The 27,874-nt window shown below is 28.3% G+C and overlaps 1 protein-coding gene across 10 annotated transcripts in view; it reads right to left on the bottom strand.

Moving 5' to 3' along the window:
* Positions 1–447: 447 nt before the first annotated feature.
* Sil1 (Sil1 nucleotide exchange factor) overlaps positions 448–27,874 on the bottom strand; it is a 38,999-nt gene continuing 11,572 nt past the window's right edge. For all 10 annotated transcript variants that reach the window (XM_016060556.4, XM_071188173.2, XM_071188175.2 and 7 more), the window contains 6 exons: positions 26,150–26,256; positions 24,372–24,548; positions 22,235–22,356; positions 16,098–16,359; positions 14,855–14,904; positions 448–1,337 (listed from right to left, as the gene is read on the bottom strand). In XM_016060556.4, coding sequence (XP_015916042.3) covers positions 995–1,337; positions 14,855–14,904; positions 16,098–16,359; positions 22,235–22,356; positions 24,372–24,548; positions 26,150–26,256 — 1,061 coding nt within the window. In that variant the 3' untranslated portion in view covers positions 448–994. The remainder of the gene's footprint in view (positions 1,338–14,854; positions 14,905–16,097; positions 16,360–22,234; positions 22,357–24,371; positions 24,549–26,149; positions 26,257–27,874) is intronic.

Genomic DNA, 27,874 nt, shown 5'->3' on the forward strand with positions numbered 1-27,874 from the left:
ATTTCAAAATCACCGCTCATAATATCTGGGTCTTGATATGCATGTCAGTAGATCTTTTCATCAATGAACTCCATAAGAATGACTGTAAAAAGCCACCTTCATTCTGATTGAAGTGATTCTTGTGTATTATTAAGGACCAGCTATAACCCAAAGATAAATGCCAATAACTTTCAGCAACAGGTGTCAAACTAAATGATATTAAATGAATGCAGATTTTGATGTTATATTTGTCTATATAATAAATGAATGTGTTTTAAAAAGTATATTAAGTAAAGAGGCTTAAGACATTTTTCAGCAAAAAAAAATAAATAAAAGTAATTAACAACTTTTGAGAAGTGTATTTAAAAAGCTCCTCACTATAAAAAATTTAAAAACATTATCTTTATTTTTTTTTCTCCCAGGGGAATTATTTTCAAGGCACTATCTAAATCATAAATTAAGCTAAAATATTTTTTAAATACTTTTTATTCAATTTCGTTTGATAAAAAAAAACAACAACAAAAAAACAGCCAATATAGTAATAAAATATAAATTTGACAGTTTGAAATCACAGCAAGTGTAAAATAAAATCTAATTTAAGAAAGAAAAATTGCACTGAACTGCGGCACACTGAACATTTTAAAATACATCAGAACTCAAATGGCACACTAATCGGAGAAAGTTCACCATCCCTGGACTAGACAGTTCACTATTTATTTGTTGATCGACCATTTATCCATCAGCAAAGTTTTTTTTTTTTAAATTAATAAAATACAAATTTATAATATAATATTGAATATAACACATAATGAAACAAATTTATAATATATAAATTTATGGTAGTAATAAAATATGTATTTACAATATTATAAGAAATATAAAATAGTCATACTTCATGAAATGATATGGATGTGTTTCAACAATGTAGAATGTTTTCAGATTAAGAATTTAAAAAAAGTAAGGAATTTTGAATTGACATTAATGAGTTGATTAAGTAACTATATGATTCAGTATTTCATAATTCAGTTTTTAATCTTTTTGTGTCATTTTTAATATCAACAGTGTAAGATGTGAGCTTCATAATGAGTTCTTTTAGATCTTGAAAAATATAGTATCTAAGTTCCACATCTATAATAGGTTCATACCACAGATTTAACCTTTTGAAAGGATCATACAGCTTCATTAAAGTTTTCAGCTTCTTAGTAGCATTTCTTATTTTAAATTTTTCTTTACAAATATCCAGCATAGTAGTCATTGCAGAAACTATTTTCTCATGAAATTTGTACTCATTAAAAGTAAGAAAAAGGTCCATTATTTTATCACAAACAGAGTAAAGTTCAATGTCACGTGTAAAGTTCCTGAAAGAAACAAGAAGTACAACTTATTGAAAAATAATTTTAAAATACAACTAAGCTAAACATAAAAAAAAAATATTAAAAGTCTTACAATTAAATGTGTAGAAAGCAAATAGTTTAGCCAAACAAGCCTAGGATTTTTTAAGCATTTATTATTAAAGCTAAAAAAAGTGATTTGAAAGAAAAACTTAAGAATAAATCTGTAGATCAGTGTTCCTTAACCTTTTTGATATAATGGACCTCTAAAAATTTTTAAGAAGTCACGAACCACCCCCCTGTGAAAAAAATAATTACACAAAACGTCAATTATCAGAAAACATGCAATTTTATTATTTTAATAGTACATAAAATTTTTAAAATTAAAATTTTTAATGTGAAGGTTGCTGCTGCTTTTCCTTACTTAACAAATTGAATTGGGGATGGTTTTCAACAAAGCAAACGGGCATATCATGTTCAACATTCAATTGATTTCGATGTTATGTTTTTATTGTCACAATTGTGGAAAATCCCGCTTTGCAAAGATACACTGTAGCAAATGGAATTATAGCTGCCATAACTTGCTTTACAAGCAATGGGTAGGCTTCCAAACATTTTAAAAATTAGGAGTAGTCAGCGGACCCCCAAAATATAACTCATGGACCCCTTAGGGGTTCATGAACCACAGGTTAAGAAACCCTGCTGCAGATTGATTTTGAGTTAGGTGGGAACTCAAAAGAAAGAAAACAATTACAACAGGTTTAGGATTTTTTAAACTTTTCATATTTAGACACTTTTTGAGATAATATTTTTTGGTTAAAGGTTATTTATTTACATGCAATTATAGTTGTGATTTTGTATTTTATTTTGTGATTATCTATTTTCAGTAACATCCTGCAACCTGCTTTTTTTCTAAAATTTCACTTTTATAAAAGTTTTAGGAACAGCTTGCTGTTCAACTTTTACATTTAATTGAGCATTACTATTTCTGGCAGTTTCCAGGGGGAAAATAAAATTTTTCACTAGTGGCAATAACTGCATTATAAATAAAAGTATCTCTAGATAATGCTTCGCCAGGCATAAAAATTTACTATTAGACCAAAGATCAGGGCCGGATTAAGACCTCTTGAGGCCCTAAGCACTGAAAGTATTTTGGTGCCCCATCTTAAAAATATATCCCATATTAGGTATCGAGTTAATTTAAAATAAAAAATCACATTTTTTAAAAGAATTTATTCAAATTTTAAAAAAATAAAAATATTAAAAATAATTCATAACTGCTAATTACAAATTTTGTGAAAAAAAATTTTCCATTTGAAATGAAATCAAGAAAAATTTTAAAAAATAAACAAATTTTTTTTATTTAGGTTTCACTGGCACTTAAAACTATTTAGAATTTCACAGTATTTCTTAATAACTACTGACAATATATATTTCGAAATTCTTTGTATAAAATTAGGTGGAGAAATAGGTTTGTTAGAGGTCGTAAATTAATACTTATATGAAAAAAATCGAACTTTAACGAAACATCATAGAGATTCGTTAGATTAAATGGTCGGCATTCTCTAACATTAGAAAAAATATTTCATAAAAAGCTTAAAAATGTCATGTAAGATATTTATTTTGGTTTACATTGTGTATATCTAAGTAGTTCTCTCCTACTTTTTTTAATTGCAAAATCTTCGATAATATCTTTGAAGCTAATTTGTCACAATACACCAGCTTCTATCCAAAATAAAGATAAGGTATCTAGTTCTTCCTGTTGCACTGTTGTTCTTAAGGGGATTTCAATGCAATGCAACTGAGAAAATGAACACTCAGCAGCACATGATTAAAAAAAAAATTTCTGCCGTTTGTTTCCACAAATTCATGGTGTTGGTGTACATATGTATGGAATTGCTTCAGCTCTACTGCTTAGTAACTATTTAGGTCTTCTGGGTACGATTTTATTAATTTTTGCAGAATTGAGAAAACCCTTGTAAGTCAATGGTCAGCAATGAATCACTCAGAAAAGAAAATTTTTCAAAAATTCCTCATAGATTTCGCCTCTTCTTTTCAGTTCAGTAGTGAGTTTATCCGCAATTTCATAAAAAGGGGAGCTGAGAAATTTATCTCTTGCACCCAATCAAACTTCTGCTGAATCACCGTCAATAGGCCATTTTAACACTTAAACAAAATCAAACTTATATTTCATTAATTTGCCTTTAAAAACCTGTCTAAAATTCAATAATTTAAATTATCTGCCTAATGAAAAGGAAGAATCCCTAAGTATTGTTAATAAAAACATTTTAATTTGCAATAAACAATGGGGAAGAAAAGAGGAACCAATTTAAAAAGAATAAATGGTTACTTTCATCAAGTCTAAAATTTTTGCATAAATCTTGTTCCTATTTAAAGGCCTGTAACTATATCGTTGGCTGAAACTTTTCTTTTAAAATAGTCACGAAAACAAATAGTAAAATAATTGATGAAGCAAAATAAAAAGTAAACAATTCGAAAAAAAATAGAAGTAAATAATGAACAAAAAGTAAAATAATCCAAGCACGAACAAAGTTAAACAAAATACTTTAAGCTAAGGTGTAAAGTGTTCAACAAAATGCTTAATTGTGTGTAGATACGGGAAATTAGTTACTGATTGTAGCTTAAATCATGTTATTGGTTAAAAATTATGTCTATCAAGAAACCTCGCTTTTACTAGACCTCCTTCTTTCTTATAACAGATCCTAAGTTACCACTTATTATTCTATCGCTAACCCCTCGAAAGAAAGACAATTTGAATTTTCAAAGATATGGACCTTTTCCCTAATGGATGCTTAAAGATATCTGAGATGAAAGGATGTTCTTTGCAGTAAATCAATTGGTTACACTTGTTATGTCCTTAAATGGTTCTCAGAAAATTTAGCTTTGTATTTCAATCCATATGTTGTTGAAAATCACGGTGTTCCTTTTCCGGAGCCTTTGAATTCATAAAATCGAATGCTGGCAATATACCATTTTTGCTGTTATCCCGTGGAATTGTAAGTTACACACAGAAAGCTAGATTAAGTTAAATTGAACCACGTTTCCCTATAACCTTTAGTGCTTACACCAACAATATTTTTTCCCCTCGTTTATGAAGAATGACTAATTTTTATATTTAAAAAAAAAGAAGATAAATGGACGATGGAAATGCGTTATTTATTTATTTCAATCTCATGCACGAACGAGCTACAAGTAAATTAAGCACAATTATTAAATTTATTTTTAGTAACAGAAATATTATTATTTTCAAATTTTTTATCTGTCCAAATTATCATCAGGGGTCTGTCCTGGCCAAATTTGCTGTCCTGGCCAAACCGGAATGAAATTCGATAAATTTTCCCGCCATTTCTTAAAAAATTTTTTGTTTTTTTCCTTATAAGATTTTAGGATTTTTCTTTCTTTTTTGAAAGATGTTCACCTTACCATCATTTTGGAAATAATCATTAGTGTATTACTTCATCGACTTTTCTTCTTTTTAAGATTATTTCCAAATTTTTTTTTTTTTTTTAGTTGGGTTTAACAATAAAAAAACGGCTTTTTGTAGCGATTCCGAAAACCGGAAAAACCAGTTATCCGGAATAGCGATGGTCCCGATCGTTCCGGATAATCGGTTCCCTACTGTATATATATATATATATATATATAGTGACCTCTCACTTATGCACCACCTCTTTTAAGCACTTTTTTCATTTATACGATGATTTTTATAGGTCCCAATGCATTAGGTAGAAAAATAATGATAAACATCTTTCGTTTATGCGTCGCTCTAAAACTAAATTTTTCGATTATGTGCCAAAATTTTAGGCTGACATTTTAATTTTTTTATCCCTTAAATATTTTTTCTTTTTTTAAAAAAAAAAAAAGTTTTAATTTAAAAATGAAGCAAATTAGCAATCTTGTTACAGATAAAAAGAAATATATGTTGTTAGATTCTATTGAATTTTCTTCCCTCTGTGACCTTCTCATTTTTGCTGTTTCTGGAAAGACATTCTTTCAACAATTTTGAATAGGGTGTCTTATCTGTTACACCAACAGCAATGATCATCTTTATCTCATTCATCTTTAAGAAAATGACCATTCCTCTTGTCCAGAAGTTAGTTTTACTCCCATGCTGTTTTCTAGAAAAAAAGGACACCTGGAATATGAAAGAGACGGCTATCACTTACTTGCAGACATCATGCACTTACTTGCAGACAGATGGACATCATGAGTAAATAAAAGGAGGTGGTTTGTTTAGTGACAGTAGTAATCGAACAACTTATTGTGTAGCATATTATGACGTCAAGTACTTTTCTTAGAAATTTATCATGTGATATTTCACCCCTTCCCATAAAACTCAAATTTTTTGTGAAGAACTGTTCATTTATGTCAAACTAAAACTTGTGGATGATGAGAATGTGGTGGATGATACCGAGGAGGATGAAAAAGTTCCTCTGAATCACACAGCAGTATTAGAAGCTTTAGACACTATTTGGGACTATTTACAATTTAATATTACTTTTGAAACTCCCCCTTATCCCTTTTATATGAACTGGAAAAAACTGTTTTTGAAATATGTGGGCAAAAACAAATACAAACATGTATTAAGAATATTTTGTGAGAAAATAAATTGTCTTAAGTTATGTAAAAAAAATTTTTTGTATAGTTATAGTAAATACCAAAACAATATAAATATTAACATTTTATCTTTAGACACATATTTATTCATATTGTCCCTGCAATTTACGTTGTATTTTAGAATTTTGAAGTTTTTCACTTTTGCGCTTTTTTCTGTTGGTCCCTTACACCGGTGCATAAGTTAGAGTTCACTGTATATATTAAAGACTTAACCCAATAATTTAAGCATGGAGGTCACAAGAAATAAATCAACATGCCTGGGTAAAGGCTGAAACTGGACTAAATATTTCATTATAGATAAGGGGTTATATTAATGACAACACTGCTGCCATCTATGTCAGCATTTTTGATGACAACATGTACAACAATATAAACTAACTCATTCAACACTCCCACTTTAGTTTACATTTTTGGGAATACTAAAAGAAAAATCACAAATGTGCAGAAAAAATAAAAATAAATCATTTTAGTCCCATTGATTTTCCACAATGTTCATGCTTAGTTCTATTAACAGTTTTTGTTAAATAGTTCGCAATCATTTGAGACATTTCTACACCTTGTATTGTAACATGACCAAGTTTCACGGCCTCACGTACAAAATGATGCTGTACATCTATGTGCTTTGTTCGTCCGTGAAATTGACTATTTTTAGTCAAACTTATGGCTCCATTATTGTAAATGAAAATGACTAATGGTTTTTCTTCTTCACTTTGACTATTGTCCGATACAATTCTCCTCTTTTTAGGTTCACTAACAGAAAAAAAATTTCTGTTCTTGGTTGGCCTGTCTTCATCACTCTGACTGCCATCACTTGCTCCTTTTCTTCTTTTAGACTTTTCTTTTCCACTGTCAGACTCCTGACTTGATGAAATAGTTGCTTTAGAAATGATTCTGCTCCTCTGCTTGGCAGTAAGTCCATCTTTTCTCTGTTTCTTTTGCTTGGATTCTCTATCTTTCTTACGTCTTCGTCGTTTACCACCTTCTTCTTCTCCTTCATCATCAGTTTCACTGTCATCTCGTGGCACACGTCTTCTCTGTCAGAGCCTGAAGCCTTTGCTTCTTCATCTGATTGTTCTTTATTAGAACGTTCATCATCTGATTGTGCCTTATTAGAACCACCTTCATTGTCAGATTGGGCTTGATTTAGGTTAATGGACCCTTCTGATCCATTACGCTCTATTTTAATCCCTAAACAATAATTTAAATATTTCATTTCAAATCTTTTACTTAGCTGCTTCTTCACTAAATTTTTAAGCCTTACTGACTTGCTAAAAATTAATAAGTCATCTGCATAAATAGCTACAATTGCAAGTTCTTTACTCTCATTTAGTTTAATATACATACAACTATCAAAAGAACTTTGTCTAAATCCCATTTCAATTAAGCCTTCTTCTAATGTCAGATACCAAAGCCTGCCACTTTGCTTTAAGCCATCTAGAGCTTTATTAAGTTAAGAATTTTCCCAATTAAATTTTGTTCGCAATATTCACTAAATCCATCTGGAATTTTTCTGTATATTTCTTCATTTAGTGTCCCTTGAACAAAAGCCATAACAGCATCCATTTGATCGATTTCCCAATCATAAAGAACTGCATAAGCCAACAAAACTCTTAATGTTACATAACGAACTACTGGGGAAAATGTTTCTGTATAATCTATTCCTTTGATCTGGGAGAAACTCTTAGCTACTAAACGGGTTTTGTACCTTTCAATATCTCCATTAACATTGTTTTATTTTGAATACCCATTTGCAATCAACAATGTTTTTAATTTTAGGCTTATTTACTATGTCCCAAGTTTTGTTTTTTAATGTTGCCCGCTATTGTTTCACATAAAGATTGCCTCCAATGTCAGGCATTACTACCATTGAGTGCCTCATCAATAGTATTAGGTTCAGAAAGAAGTTCATTTATTGCCACTAAAGCATCGGCAAAGCAAATAGGATCTAAGTTTGGCATTTGCAAATCTGGCATCTCCCTTCCCCCTCAACTTCTATAACAGAGCTGCATGCTTTAATTTGACTATTACTTGCAGTTTGGTAATCTGTTATCAATTATTTATATGGGGTCATATGGAACGAAGCACAAGAATCCACGTACCAAACATTAGGATTTGGATTAGAATTTGTGACATGATATCTATTACATAAGCTTCTTCCTTCATAGGAGTCTTACTAGAAGTAGGCCTTACATTACTCTTTTTGTTAAATTTATCATACCCATTTTTCTGGTGTGGGGGTCTTTGACAATCTATATTTTTATGCCCAAACAAATTAGACTTGAAGCATTTCCCCTTAAACTTATTCCTGCCTTTAAACTTCTCATTAGGAAAAGCTTGATTTAAATTCCCATCAGAATTAGGTTCATCATCCTCAGCCGTTAATCTAGTTTTAACGTTATCAACAGTTATCTCTTCCCCACAATTTTTCAAATCCATAATAAGGGGTTCAAATCTATCAGGGAAGCTAGCTAAAATTATTCCAGCTATTAATTCCTCATCTGCTTTAACTCCTGTTGATTCTAATTGCTGATATACTGAAATTACTTTATGAAGGTAGTCCCACTTCTTTACAATCTGAATACTTAGTGTTAACCATATCTTTAATTACAGACACTTTTCTAGTTATTCCTTTATCATCATAAGTTTTTGATAATACTTCCCAGGCTTCTTTGCCACTAGATAAGTCCCTCAAATCATTAAAAATTGTTTCACTAACCCCTTCAACTATGTATGACAAAGCTTTGGCATCTAAAGCTGCATCTTCCTTTTTCCCTTCAACATAATCCCATAAATCTCTTTTAATTAAGTGCATTCTCATGGCAAACTTCCAATCAGCATAATTTGCCTTCCCAGTTAATTTCTTATGGCTAAAAGAACCTTCTCCCCCTGGCATGATTATTTTTCTTTGTTAACTTTAAATTAAACTATCAAAAAATATAACTATAAAATAAATTTTCTATTAAAACATAGTTAAATTAAACTAGTTACAAAGTTTGAAAAAGAAGAAACAGCATTTATTTAAGTGTTAAGCATTTAAGCCTAACCATGCATTAACACTGCTACCATATTTTATCTATCTTTTATTCTAAAATTTAGCTAAGAATTTAAAAACAAATATATTAAACTTAATAAATGTTAGCTATAAATTTCTTGGAGCATTCTGGGCCCATAACCTAAAGACTTAACCCAATAATTTAAGCATGGAAATCACAACAAATAAATCAACATACCTGGGTAAAGGCTGAAACTGGACTAAATATTTCATTATAGATAAGAGGTTATATTAATGCAACACTGCTGCCATCTATGTCAGCATTTGTGATGCCATCTATGTACAACAATATAAACTAACTCATTCAACATATATATATATATATATATATATATATATATATATATATATATATATATATATATATATATATATATATACACATATATATTTATACAGAATTAATATTAATAAACTCTATTCCCTAAAATATGTCTTTTTTAACAAAATATATTTATATTTTAATATACAGTGTAACATCCCATATCTGGACGTCCCTTTTACGGAAGGATCGATTTCCCGGACACTTTTTAGCAATCAAACTAAACAAACATCTCTTCATCTTCCCATTTCCTTAAAAAAAGAAAGAAAGAAAAGGTCTTTTGATGCTTTTTCTCTTGGAGCTTGCACTGAACCCCTGATTTATGCATTGAACCCATAAATCATAAAGGGGAAGAGAAGATCTACCAAGACCATTGAGTGACTATTAGTGACACTCCTACTCTGGAATGCAGGAAAAGAGGGAGATTTGTTTTCAAAAGACCACAATTGAGTCCCCTCCCCCCTCCTTTCCTATGCAGCTGGCTAGTAAAAGAGGCATTTCCTGGAACCTTTTTATTGAAAGAAAAGGGTAAAGGCTGCAAGTGTTAAGGTGGAGGGAGAGTCAAAATGGAACATTTGAATAGGTCTAAAAGGATACATATCCTTGAGAAACATTCCTTCCTCCCCTGACCATGTAATATTTAGGAGGCGGGGGAAGAAAGGGGGTAACATTCTTTCCTTAGCAGATTCCTTCAGTCATACAAGAAAAAATAAAGAGAACTCCATCAGCGTGCCCCGCCTTTATGCTCAATTAATAGCCAATGATTGGATAGAAAACAATAGTTTGTCCCTTCCTCACCCTCAACTTGAATGATCTCCTCTTTACACTTATTTCCTTTCACAAATAAGGAGGAAATGAATTTTTCTCCTCTACCTACCCACCTTAACGAATGACCAGAATTTCCCTTTCTTGCTTGAATCATTCCAGTTAAAAATGGCAGATTATTATTTCCATTACTGTAAATTTTTTTCGTTTTCTATATTTTAAGCAATAATTTTTTTTCTTTCTAATACTTCATATTTGATTGATTGGATAATCAAATACTAAAACATTATTCCCCTTAAAAATAATGTTTATTTATTTTTTGCTTCTTAGATTTAGATCATTTTAAGCTTTGTTCCAGAATGAAGTGAATTTCCCCTTTCTGCTTGAATCGTTCTAGTTCAAAACGGCGAATTAATATTTTTATAACAGTCAAATTTTTTCGTTTTCTATATTTTCAGCAATAATATTTTTTTTCTAATGCATGTTTTGTACTTGATTGATTAGATATTCTAATACTATAACATTATTCCCCTTAAAAATAATGTTTATTTATTTTTTGCTTCTTAAGGGAAACTAGGGAAGTGTGACTTGCCAATTTTGAAATAAACTAGTGGGATGTATGCATTATGAAAATTTTATATATCTGTAGTTTTTCAGAAAAACCTGTTAGCATAATTTCTAAAAAAAAAATTGACATCAAATTTTATTATCTTTTTTTAAAAAAAATTTCCAAATTAATTGGAGTATGTAAATGCAAATCAATACATAATTAATAAATAATTAATTAATTAATACTTAATTAACTGGAGCATGAGACAATTACAATAACTAATAGTCTGCATTGAAGAAATAAAATACTGATTTTTCTATATATTGAATTATTTTTTTTATCTCTCACAGGACCTTCTATGGGCCGAAACGAATGTTGCCCCCTAAAATTATTCCTCATAAGGCATACATTCCACTAGTTTATTTCAAAATTGGCAAGTCACACTTCCCTAATTTCCCTTGTTAGATTCAGATCATTTATTAGATCATTTTAAGCTCTGTTTACCTTGGGGGCCTATTATACGGAAAAATCTATCACACGGACGTCTGGAAGTCCCACCGATTCCGGATATGCAACTTTACACTGTATATATTAAAGTGTATTCATAATTTTGATCAGCTCAAACTTTAATCATTATCATTATGGATTTTTCTTTGTTAGTTAATAAACATATTCTTAAATTCAATTAATAAAAATATCTTTCGTAAATTTGTCATTAATTTTTAATTTGAAATTTTTAGTGCTTTTCTTATTTCCTAATTATAATTTTAACAAAGTTCGTTATCAGATGTACAAAATATAGTTTACTTGCACTAAACCAAACTCAATTGATTGAACATTTGATTTTATTGTTACTTGTTTCTTTCATTTGATTTTAAAATTAAATCAGTTTTAATGGGTACTCTTTCTAACATATTTTTTACCGTCGAAGAACATCCAGTTCACATTGTGAATTTACACATCTTTTGTGTTCAACTTATATAACATTTGTATTTATACAAGACCCTAAGGAAATTGTAATTCTTTTTTCTCATCAAAAAACTAGTTTGTATTCATATTACATGGTATATATTTTAAGTCTTAAAATCTAATTTCAATATTCAATATATATATTTATGTGTGTGTGTAGGTGTAGGTGTGTAGGTAGGTAGGTAGGTAGGTAGGTAGGTAGGTAGATAGGTAGATAGATAGATAGACATAAAAAATCATAATTGATACAAAGTGTGTGGTCATATTTGTGCAAATTTTACCTTTCCACCACAAAAAAATTTTGAAAAATGGTTCTTCACAGCTTCTTTTTCTTCCTTTAATGAATAAAAAATTATTTAACGTAAAATTTTGAAATAAATAGGTGCCAACACAACCTTTACGTAATTTGCTGATTACTTTTTCCAGTTGCAATAAGAATATTAATTAATAATATAGTATAGGCAAATATTTGTAGAAAACTGTGCGGCACATAAAAACAAAAACATGCACCACAACTGAAAACATGCATAACAGTTTTTTTACATCAAAAATCAAATTTTTTACATTATTAAATAATTACATCAAAATTTTTTACACATTTTTTTTAATTAAATTTTTTTACATAAAAAAAATCTAATTGCTAAAGTATTAACTTTGTTACAACTACGGAAAATATTCTGAAAACATATATCATAGCAGTATGCTATAGAATCATTGTAATGGATAAGTAGATAGAGATTTTGTCACATAGAAATTCACTACCTAATTTCATTGCAAGAACAAGAATTTTTTATACAAAACATCTTCCGTTTTTTTTTTATGAAAAAATTCTTATTTAGAAATGCTGTTATCTAGAATAATTAGAAAAATTATTAAGAATGCATAGATAAATTATTAAAACACTACTCCTAAAATGGAAGCTCAAAATACTAATTTTATAAACAATGTTTCGAAAAAAAATTATGTATTGGGAACATTAAGTTAGGCTTTATGGTGCCACCCATCCTCTGGTGCCCTACGTACGGGCTAAGTTTCCTTAATGGTTAATCTGGCCTTGCCAAAGATGTTCTTTAAAATTTTTAAAATCAAATTGTAAAACAATCCAAGGCAATTACAGTTTCTTGCAATTTTAACGATATGATATTTTGAAGAACATTAAAATTTATGTATGAAAACATAAAGTCAAATGCAAATATAATTTTCCTTCTTTTCAAACTTTTTTAAGTTATTTTATTTTTAGCATTTCTTTTTAATTTTAATGATAATATACTTCATATGAATTAATGTATTTTTCTATATTTCCTTATTTCTCTTAATATATTTTCATGTAGATAAATGTAATATTAGGAAAGAAATAGCTTTAGATTGGAATTTTAAAGAGTATTTCTTACTGTCTCTAAGAAGAGTTTACTTACATTGAAATTATTTTTCGGGCTACAGTAATAAGTGCAATTGAAAAAATAATTTTAAAATTTTATTTTCTAAAATGCTCTGACATTAATAATGATAAAGAATATCAGTATTCAATAAACAGACAGAAAACTGTAATAACAGTTGAGTTAAGCTTGAAATTTTTGTAAATTCCCTTTATGTTAACACAAAAAATTATTTTTAATGAATAGCATACTAATTTATTAAATTTTTTTTAACTAATTTAGTTTTTAATAGAAAAGAAATAAGCAGCCATAAATAAATATTATAGACTTAAAAAAAATTATTTTTTACTAAAAAATATAAATAAATTTTTGAGTAACACTCATAGTTTTGTAAGTTGTAAAAAACTCTCCCAGTTATTTTACAAAGCTTTCTTGAAAAGTAAAAATACAGTACATGCAGTATGAAAGTTAGCATTTCATTGTATATTATCACAATAATGGCTTTCACTTTGACTTTCTAAATTTTTCTCACAAGTTAAACAATTATAAATTGCAAGTGGTTTAAACTGTATGTATTTTCAGTGGTTAAGTTCAGCCAAGAAGTCCACTATACTACATATATTTTCTAAAAGCATAGGGCATGTTTCAGTAGATATGCAAGATAAACTATTTTAGTTTTGAAGGTATTATATCCGCAATAAATAGCAGTATGCAGGTAAATCGAAAGAAACTAGAATTGCCTTGGAATGTTTCAAATTATTATTTGACTTTTAAAATTTCAAAGAATATTGTACCGAGCACAGTGGTGTGTGTGGATTGAAGATTAATAAAAAGTCCTTAAGACTTATTTTTGAAGTCTTTAAGGACTTAATACAGAATTTTTCACTTAAACTTTTTATTTAAGGTCTATCTGCAATATTTAGTCTAACAACAAAAGAATATTTACAAAATTATTCACATTTAAATTTGTAACAATATCTTTTACTTGAGAGTAAATTTTTATGCTTGGAGAAGAATATTTAACTATCTTATGACATGAGTGTTAGAAACACAGTTGCTGTTAAAAGGGCAAAATAATATTTTTCTTGGAAATTTTGCTGTAAATAGTACTATAGTTGTAACAAAAACAATAAAAGTTATAACAACAACCTGTTCCTAAAGCTATTGTAAAAGCAACATTTTAGAGAAAAATACAGGTTGTAGTATGTTACTAAAGGAGAAGAATTATAAAATATAATGTAAAATTATAAGAATAATTACATGTAAATAAATGGCCCTGAATATAAAGGTAATGAAATGATAGGCAAATCAGGATCAAGTCTCTAAAAATTATCAGATAACTGAAGGAATATTTTATTGCATTTAGGTCAATAACAATATCTCCAAGAGACAAAAAAAAAATTCTTTTTTTGGGAGGGGGGGATATTAACTTTACATTCTCCATTTAAAATAAGAGAAAAAAAAATCACTTTTTATTTAGAAGGATTCTGAATCAAAATAGCCATCACAAATATAGGCTATATTTGAATCAGACTCAGTGTAAAAATGTTCACGGTAAAATCCCAAGTAACCCAAATAAACAATACGATATTACTTTTCTCCTTATATGTGAGTCATTTTTGCTTTTTATTGTCAAATAAGTCACATTCATCAGAAAACCCAAACTTCAATTTTAAAGCAGAGTTTAAAATTTTCTATCATATAGAGCCAAAATATTTATAATTTGACTAACAGTTGATGATAAGAGATCATATCTAGTTCTCTTTTTCAATTTTGTCAACATTTGTAATTCGTTTTAACAGATAATTAAGTAACTTCAAAGCATGATAAAAATTATGAAACAAAACAAATAAAAATTTAAAGAAAACTTACTTCTTTATTCTTAACAGAAGAGAAGAAACAGTATCAGGATTATCATCATACTATAAAAATTAAAATGCTCTATATAAGTCAAATAAATTAAGTTATTCAAATAATGAAAAACCATAGTATACATATTAGCAATAAATATTGCTAGTTCTACTTTGAGTGTAAATTTTGAAATGAAAATAAATGGTAACAAATAAATAAATACATAATTGCATTTTACACCTATTTAAAGTGTCCTTATTACAGTTTTCAAAATTCGACAGCATTTGGCATTAAACATTTTTTTATTAAACATTTTACCACAGAGCAACATAATAAAACATAACTCTTTCTCAGAAGAAAAGTTTAGTGATCTAATAGCTAACTACTGTGGCATGAGTAAGCATAATAATAGACCTTTTCACTTGGGGTTATGAAGAAGATATTGCCAGTTAATCTTCACTCATCCTGCTTGCTATTTAATTACTGTCAATGAATCAAGGTTTCTAGTTTCAAGGACAATGAATACTATAGTAAAACAACCTGACTGAACAAAAGCAACTTTACTGTTTCTATGCCACATTCTGCAAATGATTTAAGAATTTTTCTTATTGTTCCTGTAATCATTGCTACTGCATGTTCATTTACATTGCTTCAAAGTTCATTTACAGAATTGAAACTGACTTCATTTATTCAGTAATTAGTTTGAAGTACTTTAATATTAATTTTTTCATTATTCGTGGTATTAAGAAATTAAAAATTTTAGTAGCAGTATTATTTTTAAATAATATTGTTAAATTATATTAGGTATTTATGCATTTTATTAGAGTTTCAATCATTATACACGAAAAGAATTTTTAAAAAAAATCTGACCTGAAATTTTTTAAAAAATCCTATGTTTAATACATATTTTTTTAAAACAAAACATGATTTTTATCAGCTCTGATAAAATACTTCAATGTTTTGCCCATGGGCACTAAGACTTAAAGCATGCCACTGACTTAAATCATAAGAATCTGTTTTTTGCTGTAGGCTATTGTTTTAATTTGCTTTTATCTCTAATTTATTTATATTGAATATAAAAGGTCAAAATTTCACACACACCATCTTTTACACTTAAAAGTATTAGCATGTGTAATTTCAGGCCATTTCAAAAATGATATTTTTTTATAAGCTGCATATTTTTAATAAAATTTTATTTAATACAATAACACTATAAAACATGAAATATTTCTTTTGACAGAATATTACTATACTTAATACTCACAATCTCAGCTGTCATATCTCTCAGCACATCAACAATTCTCATTTGAACCTTTCGAATTGTCCAAGAATTGTTGAGCAAAAGGCTCAATGTTTGAATTCCCTGTTTTTCTATGAAAGAGCTTAAAGCTTCAGGACAATTACGAACAAAGGTAGATAGAGTAAGTAAAACACTACTTGTCTGATATGAAACAAGTGAAGTCAAAGTGTCATTTATAAACTTTAATAGGTCAGTTTTAGCTGCATATATCTGTACTTCTTGATTTCTAGAAGAAAAAAAAATTTAAATTAAGATATATCACTGATGAAATAAATAAACAGATAGGTTTTTAAGATGAATATCAAATCATAAATTAAAAACTATTATGATGATGATAATATGCTTAAAATTTTTAAATATTTATTTAATCTGTCAACTTTTTAAACCAATAAATTTTTTTTAAGTACTCAACTTTCATGAAAATGTTTTCAAAATTACTATTCAGTAAGAATAAATGATTAGGTCATGTACTATATATTATTAAAAATATATTTAAAACTTAAACAGAAATATAAAGCAAAATTTTGTACCAGTATATTTTGCTCACATCCCTGGCCGAAACCACTGACAATAGTAACATAAATGAGAAAAACATTATATAAAAGGCAGGGCAAATAAGTGATAGGAATATCTTATTTTTAAACTAGAATTTTTGTATAATAGTTAGGGCTGCAGGTTTGTCGCGGCGCGAATTTCCGCAAAATTGTCATTTTTCCTAAAATCTGCAAATTTCTCAATATGTCTTGACTTGCGCAAAAATTGCTTAAAATTTATTTATTTATTTTCATTTTTTATTTATTATTTTTATTAAACAGAATTTTTTATTTTCCTAAACCTTAAATTGAACATGTAAAATTTATTAGATATTTAGGGGAGTGAATCAATAGCAAAATGACATGAAAATAGTTTAGAGATAAGAGATAATCACAATCTTGTCAACTAAGGTGGTCTTTCTAACACTTAGGGAGGGTAATTACCTTCCTGAAGTCTGTAAGAGTACAAAAGAAATTGGAATCACAAAAGAAGGAAAATGTTATAAATCAAATCTTTGACAGAAAAATTGTTATACATGCTATTGCACTGGGCAATGAAATTTCTACTGCCTTTCTACATATTTAGTTAATTTTTCCTAGGCGGCTTCTTGTGATTTCTTAAATATGGATCAGTTTCTTATATGAAGTGGGGGACTTGTAACTACAGTACAGAACCCGTTATCCGGAAATCAGAAAACCGGAAAACCGAAAAACCAGAACGAAATTCGATAAATTTTCCCGCCATTTCTGAAAAAAAAAAATTTTTTTCCTCATAAGATTTTAGGATTTTTCGTTCTTTTTTGAAAGATGTTTACCTTACCATCATTTTGGAAATAATCATTAGTATATTACTCCATCGTTTTTTCTTCTTTTTAAGATTATTTCCAAAAAAAAATTTTTTTTAGTTGGGTTTAACAATAAAAACACGGCTTTTTGTAGCGATTCAGAAAACCGGAAAAATCAGTTATCCGGAATAGCGATGGTCCCGATCGTTCCAGATAATCGGTTCCCTACTGTAGTAGTTTGAATGTAGAATGTTTGAGTTTTCACGGCAATTACTTCTTACAAAGCAACGGTCAAGGAATTGCGCGTTGGTGAAGGAAAATTGATCGAGTTTTGGAAATCAAAGATCAAACGCTCCAAAATTGGTAAAAGTGACAATTAGAAGTTTGTCGGTGCCTAAAAACAGCGTTGACGCAGAAAGATCGTTTTCTAAGTATAAAAATTTATTAAGTGATGAAAGACGAAGGATAAAGGAGAATAATCTGACAATGTACAATACTTTGTACCAAAATTCGGTTATTTAAATAAAAATATTAATATTGCTCGAAGTTCAAAGAAATACTTTTGTTGCGTATTTTTAAGCCTTTTTTATTATTTGCGCAATTTCTGTCTTTTGCATCATTTATAAAAAAAATTTTATGTTTAGATTTTGAGTAATTTTCAAAATTTCCCGCGATTTTTCCGCGAATTTGGGGTATTTTTTCCCGCAACAAACTTGCAGCCCTAATAATAGTTAACAAAAACCATACAGCATGCAAGAAAATACTTGATATTACAATGTTTTGAAAAGTAAGAAAATATTTAATTCAGCTCAAGAAAAACATACAGAAAAATGTCAATATTTCCTTTAAATAGTTAACAAAATAATTTGATAAAATTTACATATTTCATAATTAAGTTGGAATTGAAAACTTTAAATATTTTAATAAAACTAATGCGTGCATGCCTAAATGCAATTTATATCAATGAAGTTTACAGGAGTGTTTTATGTTGCTGATTGAAAACTGAAATAGTTCAAGGGATAGTAACATGGGAAAATTAAGATATACATATTAATTCTGAGATCTGTTATCTAAAAATAAAGTTTAAAAGTAATAAATACAGTAGAGAACCAATTAACTTATATATCTAGGACCATTTCTATTTCAGATGTCTGAAATTTTCAGTGTTTTTTTTTTTTTTTTTTTTGTGGATTGTTGAAAAACAGTTTATGGATGGTTCATCAAACCCTTATTCCATCAAAAATATTAATAGTAATATTTTACGAATAAAAGTAATAGTAATATTTTATTAAATGAGAAGAAAAACAGTATAGAAACTCTCCTAAATAAAAATAAATAAAAAAAGAGGGGGGGAAATAGAACATAAAAGGTAAAAAATCAAAAACATTCACAAGTTTAGACTAGAAAAACAAGTTCTAAAAAAATACAAAATAGCAATATGAATGAAACTGTATGAACTGAACTGAAACTAATTTTATTATTTAAATCTGCAAGAAATGTGGCTTATTTACTTTACTTTTCTAGAATATGATAAAGTAAGTTTGGCATGATTGTTGACCTTCATATTGAGGATGAAAAAGATAAAGTAATGAGATAACGAAAGCTGTTAGTAGGGAAAAAGGATAACATAATTGAGAAGCATCCAGTAAAAATGTTAAATGAAATATAAAACAAATAAATTGGAAATTTGGAGATTCTTGGAAAAGTGCCAATTCCGTAGTTAAATTCATTTTTATTAAGTTATGCACAGAGTACGACACAAACAACCAGACAAACAATTTTTAATATAACCTTATTAAATTTAAATAAATTTAATTAGTTTGAAAGTGGGCACTGTTGCGTGCAGCCAGTTCAAAATTATCTCAATATGTAAATGAATAAACATCTGCCTGATATTTCATAGTGGGTCAAGAGGAATAAAACAAATCCCAAATGTACACAAACGCATTTAATAAGGAACACATATGAAGACAATCAAAAATACAGATAATAATCCGAGCTCTTCCCTCTCAGAATGTAGTAAACCATCTGCTTGTTTAAGGTTAATGCCGGTCAATCTAAGCAAATACAATGAAACCTCCTGTTATGGACACTCCTGCAAAACGGACGCCTCTCAATACGGACATATTTTTAATTCCCCGGGAATCTTCTATGAATAAACCATTACGTACATTCTCCGCAAAGCGGACACTCCCGTAACCAGACGCGGACAGTCATTTTGATCCTGAAACGTTGTTTTTTATCTCTACAAACCGGACACTACTTTTTCTAAATAAATTGCAAGCTAAAAAAATGCAACTTTACACCATTTTTAAAGCATGTAAATAAAACTTTTTGCCTTATCCATAATTAAAAATATTGTTAAGCTATTTCACCACCGAAAAATCAATCTGTCTCCTGTCACCTTGCCTTATCTTTGTAAAGAAAGGAGAGAAAATCGTACTACACTCCTGAAATAATTCTGACATCGGCATCTTTTGATCTTTTCATCTGGACCACACAGGTTATGAGACCCCTCAAGTTGAAATGACTTCTCTCAATGCTTCTTCCCCATTGAAAATTTCTTTAATTTTCTTATCAATTTGAAGACTGTATTTAACACAACTGGGTTAAAAAAAAGAGAACAGAAGTATAATCTTTGAGTCGTTTATGTAAACGAAACATTTATTCAGGCACTTGATAGCTGATCAATTGTGAATAATCATCTCCATAGGTCGTCATGACTTACAGGTATGCATTACTTTTTTTTCTGTGAATCATGGGAGGTTTTTTTTCCCAAGAAGGTATTAACCATGTTCCCTATCAAATGATAAGTAGGTGTAAGGGGATGTGAACCTAATAATTGAAACGGACTGAGGACAGTACGCTCCTATTTGGTACCATATGTCTAACTTGAGCATCTATGCTAATAGGAAAATTATATTTATTTATCTGTAGCTACATCCAGAATTATGTATTTATATCAAACTTCTTTATATATTCTTTTTATATTTATTATATAAAAAAGAATATATAAAGAATCTTCTTTATTTTAAGATAAAAAAAAGAAGACTCTTTATATCTTAAAAAAAGAATTATATAAAGAATCTTCTTTTTTTATCTTTTTTATATATCTTTTATATATTTCTTATTGTTTAAATAAATATTCTTGTAGATATTTACGGTATCCTTGTAGATATTATTTAATTATTTCTACATCTTTGAGAATATTCTAAAAACAATTTACGGTGTTAAATTTCGTTGTTAGGGTACCCTTCCAGTAAACGGACAAATTTTTTGGTCCCATGAATGTCCGCTTAACGGCGGTTTCACTGTACATGTACACATTGAATCAACTCCACATGAAAGTAAAACCACTCTCCCCAGGCACCTTTTGCAACAATGCAGTGGGGCAAACGCTTATTGCAATTTTCAGCAATGGGTCGCAAGTCTTCTATCTTAAATATATCCCATTCCCACCAAAATGATTGCTTTAGAGAGTTCAAACTTTTGTGTAGTTTAGTGCAGGCCCTAGACCCCAAAATGGACCAAGCCTGGTGAGTAGGGGGGGGGGATATTCTTCAGATGATATCCGGAAAATCAGACTTGGAGCCACTTTTTTTAAGGCCTTTCTAAAATGGTAAACTTTTTATTTATTTTAAACACTACAAGAGGTGTTTGCTACTTGCACAAATTTTGCCCCTGGCCATAACTGGCTTCGAATTTTGAGGTGCTTAACAATTGCCAAGCTTGGAGCATCTTCAGACCAGATCCTAATCTTCTGGGAGTTATGAGCTTGTAGGACAGTAAATAACATCTCATCAGTGAAAAAGGATCTCTCCCAGCACTGATTTGTTGCCTCTCTCAAAAGTTTTTAGCATCTTTGGTTGCATCTGTATTGCTATAAAAGGATGCCACTTTAAATCCATTTATATTAATTTAATAAAAGTCTACTCTAATTATTGTTATAATTTGTTAATTTTTTTAATTTTAATTAAACTACATTAAAAAATACTTGTCCATGTTCTTTTGACACATCTTGTACGAAAACTCAGGTTGGAGATAAGGGGACAATATAACAGAACAATATAGCTTATTTCCGATTGCACAGAAAAAAATATTTATAGGCCCTGTACGAATAGTAAAATATGTCAATTATATAATAAATATTACTAGAAACTAAAAAACAAAACAAGGAAATTTCAACTATTTCATTAAACTCATTTATGGCATGGATCAGATTTAACACTTTCTCTAAATTAAATGACAGTTATGTTAATAAACATTTAGTCGAAATAACAAGAATAAAAATATGGTAAAACTAAAAAGAGGTGAGGGAAATGAAATTGCAAATGGATATTTTTTAATCATAAATAAGAAAAAAATCAATGGTTTTTTTTTGTCGCGGATTGCAAAATAATTGTTTTGCTTATATTTTGACAAAATTAGTCACCTTAGTAGTCCTCTCTTTAAAATAGTCGTTTTAGTAATTTAGTTGCCAATGGCAGCCCTGAAGCTATTAGGAATGTAATTCAGTTTAATTCCTACCAATAAACTGGTTGTAAAGATATTAATTACAGCTACAACTTGATAAAGATAACACGTAATATTTTATTTTTCTAACTTTAATATTCATTTGTGGTCAGTAATATGTAAGTAAGAATTGATTCTCTTTTGACACTAAGTCTTATAAATAGAGTCTTAGTTTTTTTGTATGACTCCTCATTAACTTTTATATAATCAATCTGAAAAGTTAACAAACAATAGAAGTAAATAAAATGATAGATAAAAAAAAATTTCTCACCCTTGCATAGCAGCAGACAATATATTGAAAGCAGCTTTTGAAATATCCTCATCTTTATATCTTGTTAATGATAGAATAAGTTGGAAACCTCCTATGTCTACAAATTTTTTGCCAATGTCATACTGAAAACAAAAACATCAGAATAAATTATTGGAATGCTAATTTTGTCTTCAAATAAATAAAAAATATGCACTAAATGAAAAATATTTTGCTGCCATAATCAGACATGCTATAGCAGTTCTAAAGGCAAAAAAAGCTTAACTTTGTGCGGTAAGAAAAACTTTAGAAAAATGCTTTAAGCATTTTTCAGGCTGGTAATTTATTTATATTGCACTAGAGCTCCAGAATGAGCTATTGGCTATGGTCTGAGAAAGTTCCTTGAGGATGATCCAAAGACATGCCCTCATAATTTTCTATGGGGCCACTTCCTTAATTTAAATATAGATCTGAATGGGAACGATGTTTTTGTCAGATCCCTGTACCCATGTTTCTGCTTTACTACTAACCATCAGTCAAGGATCAAACCCTGGCCCCTCCCGACAAAAGTCTGATTCTCTAACCACTGGGCTAACAGGCCCCTATATGCTTTCCAAAACATAAATAAAACTACATTGATTATAAATCAAACTATGTTATAAAAATTATTAGCTAAAATAATATTTATATTAGACACAGTACAAGATATTTATAAAACAAACCTTGAAACTTGAGGTTTTGCATTATATGGAATTTTGTGTTCATAGATCATTTCATATATTATTATACTTAACTAAACATAATACGTATGTGGAACAGATAAAAATTAATTTTTTCTATTAATTCTTAAATACATATATTTTATAACACAAATATATGCATAAAAGTAATTATTATTCATGGAAAAAGTTGAAATTATTAAAAGGATTAGAAATAAAATCCAACAAATATAGCAATTTTGGTTTCATTAAGAGATTGTTAAGTTAATGTGGTTTATAGAGACTAGCAATGTATAATTTGCATAATATAGCTCTTCTACTGTAAAAATTAATTAATTAAAATAAACTTTTTCATAAACATAATCATTAATTTTGTTCAAATTCTAAGCTTCTTCTAAAAATTGTTTTAAAATCTCATCCTTTATTGAACTTTCAGTTAGAATAATTTCTTACTTGAAGCTATTTTGATGCTTCAGTATAGTTTAAAATTATAATTAGGTTTATTATTAACATTTAACAAAAATTTGAGAACAAACCAGAGGTCATCATTTAAAAAATTTTGATTTTAAAATTGGTCATTAAATTGTTTATCAAATTGATTATTAAAATATTGATTATAAAACTTGAGATAATTTTAAATAAACTGTACAATGAGATAAATTTCAATTTTTAAATTAACTAGCCTCCCTCATACAAGACTTGATTTTATCGTATAAAAATATTATGATCCTTAATTCTTTCCTATAAAATTCCCAATAAGAAAACTTCAGTAATCAAGCTTTTTTCCATTTTAATATTATTCAAGAGACTTAAAAATTCAGAAATGACAAAGAGGGGAAAAACATATCACTTCAATAACTATTATTGTCGAAAGTGATCCCATTCGTAACATTATAAAATCTATAGATATATGCATTCAATTCTTGTTTAAACAAGAAAATAGTAATTGTTTTCCTTTCTAAGATGTTCTTTGTACTCATAATAGTGAAGAATTCCACATAACTGCTTATTGGAAAGCCATTTGTAATTTCACTTTCCTCTTCATAACCTTTATCCCATCCCCTCAGTCAAAAAACAGTGTCGTTCAAATGTTTGTTTACTACGGCTCTAAAATTTGTTCAAACAGTAATGAATGATGATCTTCTTTAGCTTAAAATTGTCACTGTTGACTATTGATTTTCTTCTAATATTATTGATTACATCCATACAAAATAAATCTACAATTACACATATAAAAAGAAACAAGTTCTGAGCTGTATATAAAAAGAAATAATAAATCATAATTTATAAATAGCAACAATAATAATTAACATACATGAAAGTATTATTGATCAAAAGAAGAAAAATGCTATAAGAAAAGCTTGCCTGATATTTATACAAGATTTAAATCTAAAAATTAATCAGTATTGATGAGATTGGAGAAAGAATTTAAAATATTTTACCTGATGAACCAAGTTTTCTAAAAAATCTAAATTTTCCAAAAGCAGAGATTTGGCAAAACTATTTTGAGATATAATTTTTCTAATTTCTGTTATAACATTTTGCAATTGCAAGGAATTAACTTCAATTTCCACTTTTGATGTAAATGATCTTCTATATTCAAAGTCACCTTCTCTGGACTGAAAAATATAGGAAAATTACTTCAATTATTGCTCAAAAACAGTATAATTTATAAATATAAAATGTATATTTTTAAACACAAAATTGTATTAGAATATCTTGTAATCATTATCTCATAACATTTTATGCAAAACATGATGCAAAAAGTGCGTATTAAACCATTTTGTAATTATTAAATGGTATATAAGTTATATTTAATATCATATTAAGCTTTATATAAAACTGTTTTTAGTCTAAATATCCCATTAATATAATGAATGCAAAACTTTCATTAAGAATTTAGAAATAAAACTTAGGATAAAACTTTCATTAGGAACTTTACAAAATATTACTAAACAATCTGCTTGGTGAAAAACTTTTAATTAATCGTTACTAACTATGAAACAGGGGAAGCAAGTTTCTTCTACAGTGGAAAAAAACGCCGAGGAAGAAATAAGTATTTTTTAGTATCAGGGATGAAACGGAAGAAACTCTTTTTTAATAAATCATCCTTAATAACTTTTTACTAAACTTAACTTAAATAAACTTAATAAGTTTTTAAAACTAAATTACCCTTAATAACATTTTTAATAAAAAAGTTATTAAGGGTAGTCCATTTATTTTTTTGTGCACTGTACATTATTATATCATTCTACAAAGTCATTATTATATCATTCTAAAAGTCATACATGTACGACCTTTTATATAACTTTTTTTTCTAGAAAGAAGAATTTCTTTATATATATATATATATATATATATATATATATATATATATATATATATATATATATATATATATATATATTAAATCTTAAAAGGTGTTAAGACTCAAAATGTTCATTGTATGCAGCTTCCATCACTATGTTCTTTCACTAACAGGTTGGAATGGACATTCATTTACTAACTGAAACAATTCCTGCCAGGTTTGGAAACGATTTTGATTGACAAGTCGTGAAACACGTTTCTGGTCCTTTTCATGCAGGATCTTTTCCTACCACAATTCTGACAACTTCTTACATTACCACATGTATTAAACAACTGCTTGTAGACACATTGAACAGTTCGCATTGAAACACCAACTTCATTCACTTTATGACTATGGGCACAGTCAAACAAAATTGCCCCTTTTTGCCATTCAGTCACGTCCTTACACTTACCCATATGTACACACAATTTCCGCTTAAAACAAAAATGTTTCACTGATTGCTACTTGTCTTTGATCATGTTGAGGCAGAGCATATGCAGTTGAGACCGTCACTTGACCACAGCATCATCTAACGAAACCTAACAATTCATTGGTGCTTGCGCACTAGAGTGACAAATGTTTTGTCCAGTGAGCTTATATAAATGCATTTTTTGTTGTATCTTTTTATTTAACGTTGCATTCTTCAAAAGCATATTACTATGCTTAAAGCTGCATTGTGCCAAAATAAATTACTTCTCTTTATTTATTATTAAATCATTAGAATTTAACTCATTAACCCATTTCACATTCATTCAATAATTTTGTCTAGCTTTATGGAGATTAAAATTTTAAATAACTCTTTGTAGAAAAAATTTTCAATAGGAAACATTTTGTAAAAATGTCTTTAAAAAAATGTTACTAATAAATATTAACCTTTATAATTTTCCCTTTTGAATAAGATATATTTTTGGCAACACCATGAATGGACTTTAAATCCTTCTTTGATAACACTTCAGATGTTTCAGGTTGACCAATATTATCTGAAATAAAAAAGATTATTTATGGGTAGCAATTACTAGTGAATGATCAAATATATCATGAGGGATCAAATTTATCCATTAAAATAAAATTAATATATCCATGAGCTTAAATACTTATAAATACTGATTTGGACTTTATTGTCGATGATACATTAAAAATAAGGGTTCGTTAATTTAAATCAACTGATTTTTTCTAAAAAAAACATTCATTCAGAAATTTGAAAAACATTTCAATATGTAATTGTATAATTTTTTTTTATTTGTAAGCAAATATAAGACCCTATTTTTAACAAAGATTTCGAGATTTAATAATAATAATCTAGTTTTAGAAATTTTTATGATAGTAAAATTTCACACTTCGAATAATTTCTTTAAAATTCTGTTTAATCAAATTTCTAAATCCTAATTTTTATAAAACATAGCTTTTATTCAATGCTTTAACAATAAATTTATGCATTTAAATCAATTGTATAGAAAAATGATAGCAGGCAAGTAGATTATTACTTAAAGCAGTATATTGTATTCCAGGAATTTAATTGACTATTCCCGATCTTGAGAAATTTATTGTATTTGATTTATTGTATTGATGACTTTAATATTTCTTTCTTCAAATGTAATATTTTATTTTGATTTTCATAACTTGTTTTCTGTAATTAATTATTTTTCAAATAAGGGATTTTTGATAATGAAGAAACGAAGAAACTTCAGCATTCTATGTAAGCATTGCTCAGCAAGAATAACAGGGTTGGCACTCAAATCTGGAAAAAAAAAATCCTGTGTCTTCCCTGTATATATCATAGACAATGTATTGTCTGAGTGATATTGGACTAACTGTACTAGTATTAATTACTAGAAAAACTTAGAGAAAAAAAGAAACAGCTAAACATACTTAAATAATGCTGTAGTAAATGAAATAGTTTAGTATAGCTGAAATATCAGCCTTGAGTGTTCTACAGATTATGCTTTGAGTGCATTTTCCTTGTTATTTCAGGTGATTTTTAAATATCCTGTTCCCAAGTTTTCTCTATTCTCTCTATAGTGTGGCAAACCTGAATAAGCAAATAGAGAATTCCCTCCCTCCCCTTAGAACCAAAAGACATTGAAGAATAATATTCCTGCAGACTTCAAACGAACTAACTTTTCTTGAATGAATTTTAACATGATACCAAATTCATAGAAATTACTACAGCAAATTCAATTACTAATATCAGCAGAAAATAGTGATGAAAATAATACCCTTGAAAAGATTTTATGATTTAGATGAAAATATTACAAATCAGTTAATTTTGTGGACCCAATTTTTAGCAACTTATGACAAAAAACCAATGAGTGTTATTGATGCTCTTTTTCTCTATATCGCTATTCTCAGGAATCTTGACTGAAACTTAATGGTTCATGTGGGTGACCATAAGTATGCTAATTAATTAGTACAGACAATATTTTAAGTTACTAAATCAGAAATAAAATCATACTTTCTCATAATATAATTTCTTAGTATACAATTAAAATTCAATTTCTCAGGAACCTTTCGACTAATTTAGTTCAAATTTTGTTTAATTAAATAAAATTTTATAAAATTATATAGTTAAAAGCCATATAAAATTAAAATCTTTAAAAT

Source organism: Parasteatoda tepidariorum, chromosome 12 (assembly GCF_982258835.1).
Source record: "Parasteatoda tepidariorum strain Cologne lab strain chromosome 12, Ptep-v5.0, whole genome shotgun sequence".
Classification (NCBI taxonomy): Eukaryota; Metazoa; Arthropoda; class Arachnida; order Araneae; family Theridiidae; genus Parasteatoda; species Parasteatoda tepidariorum.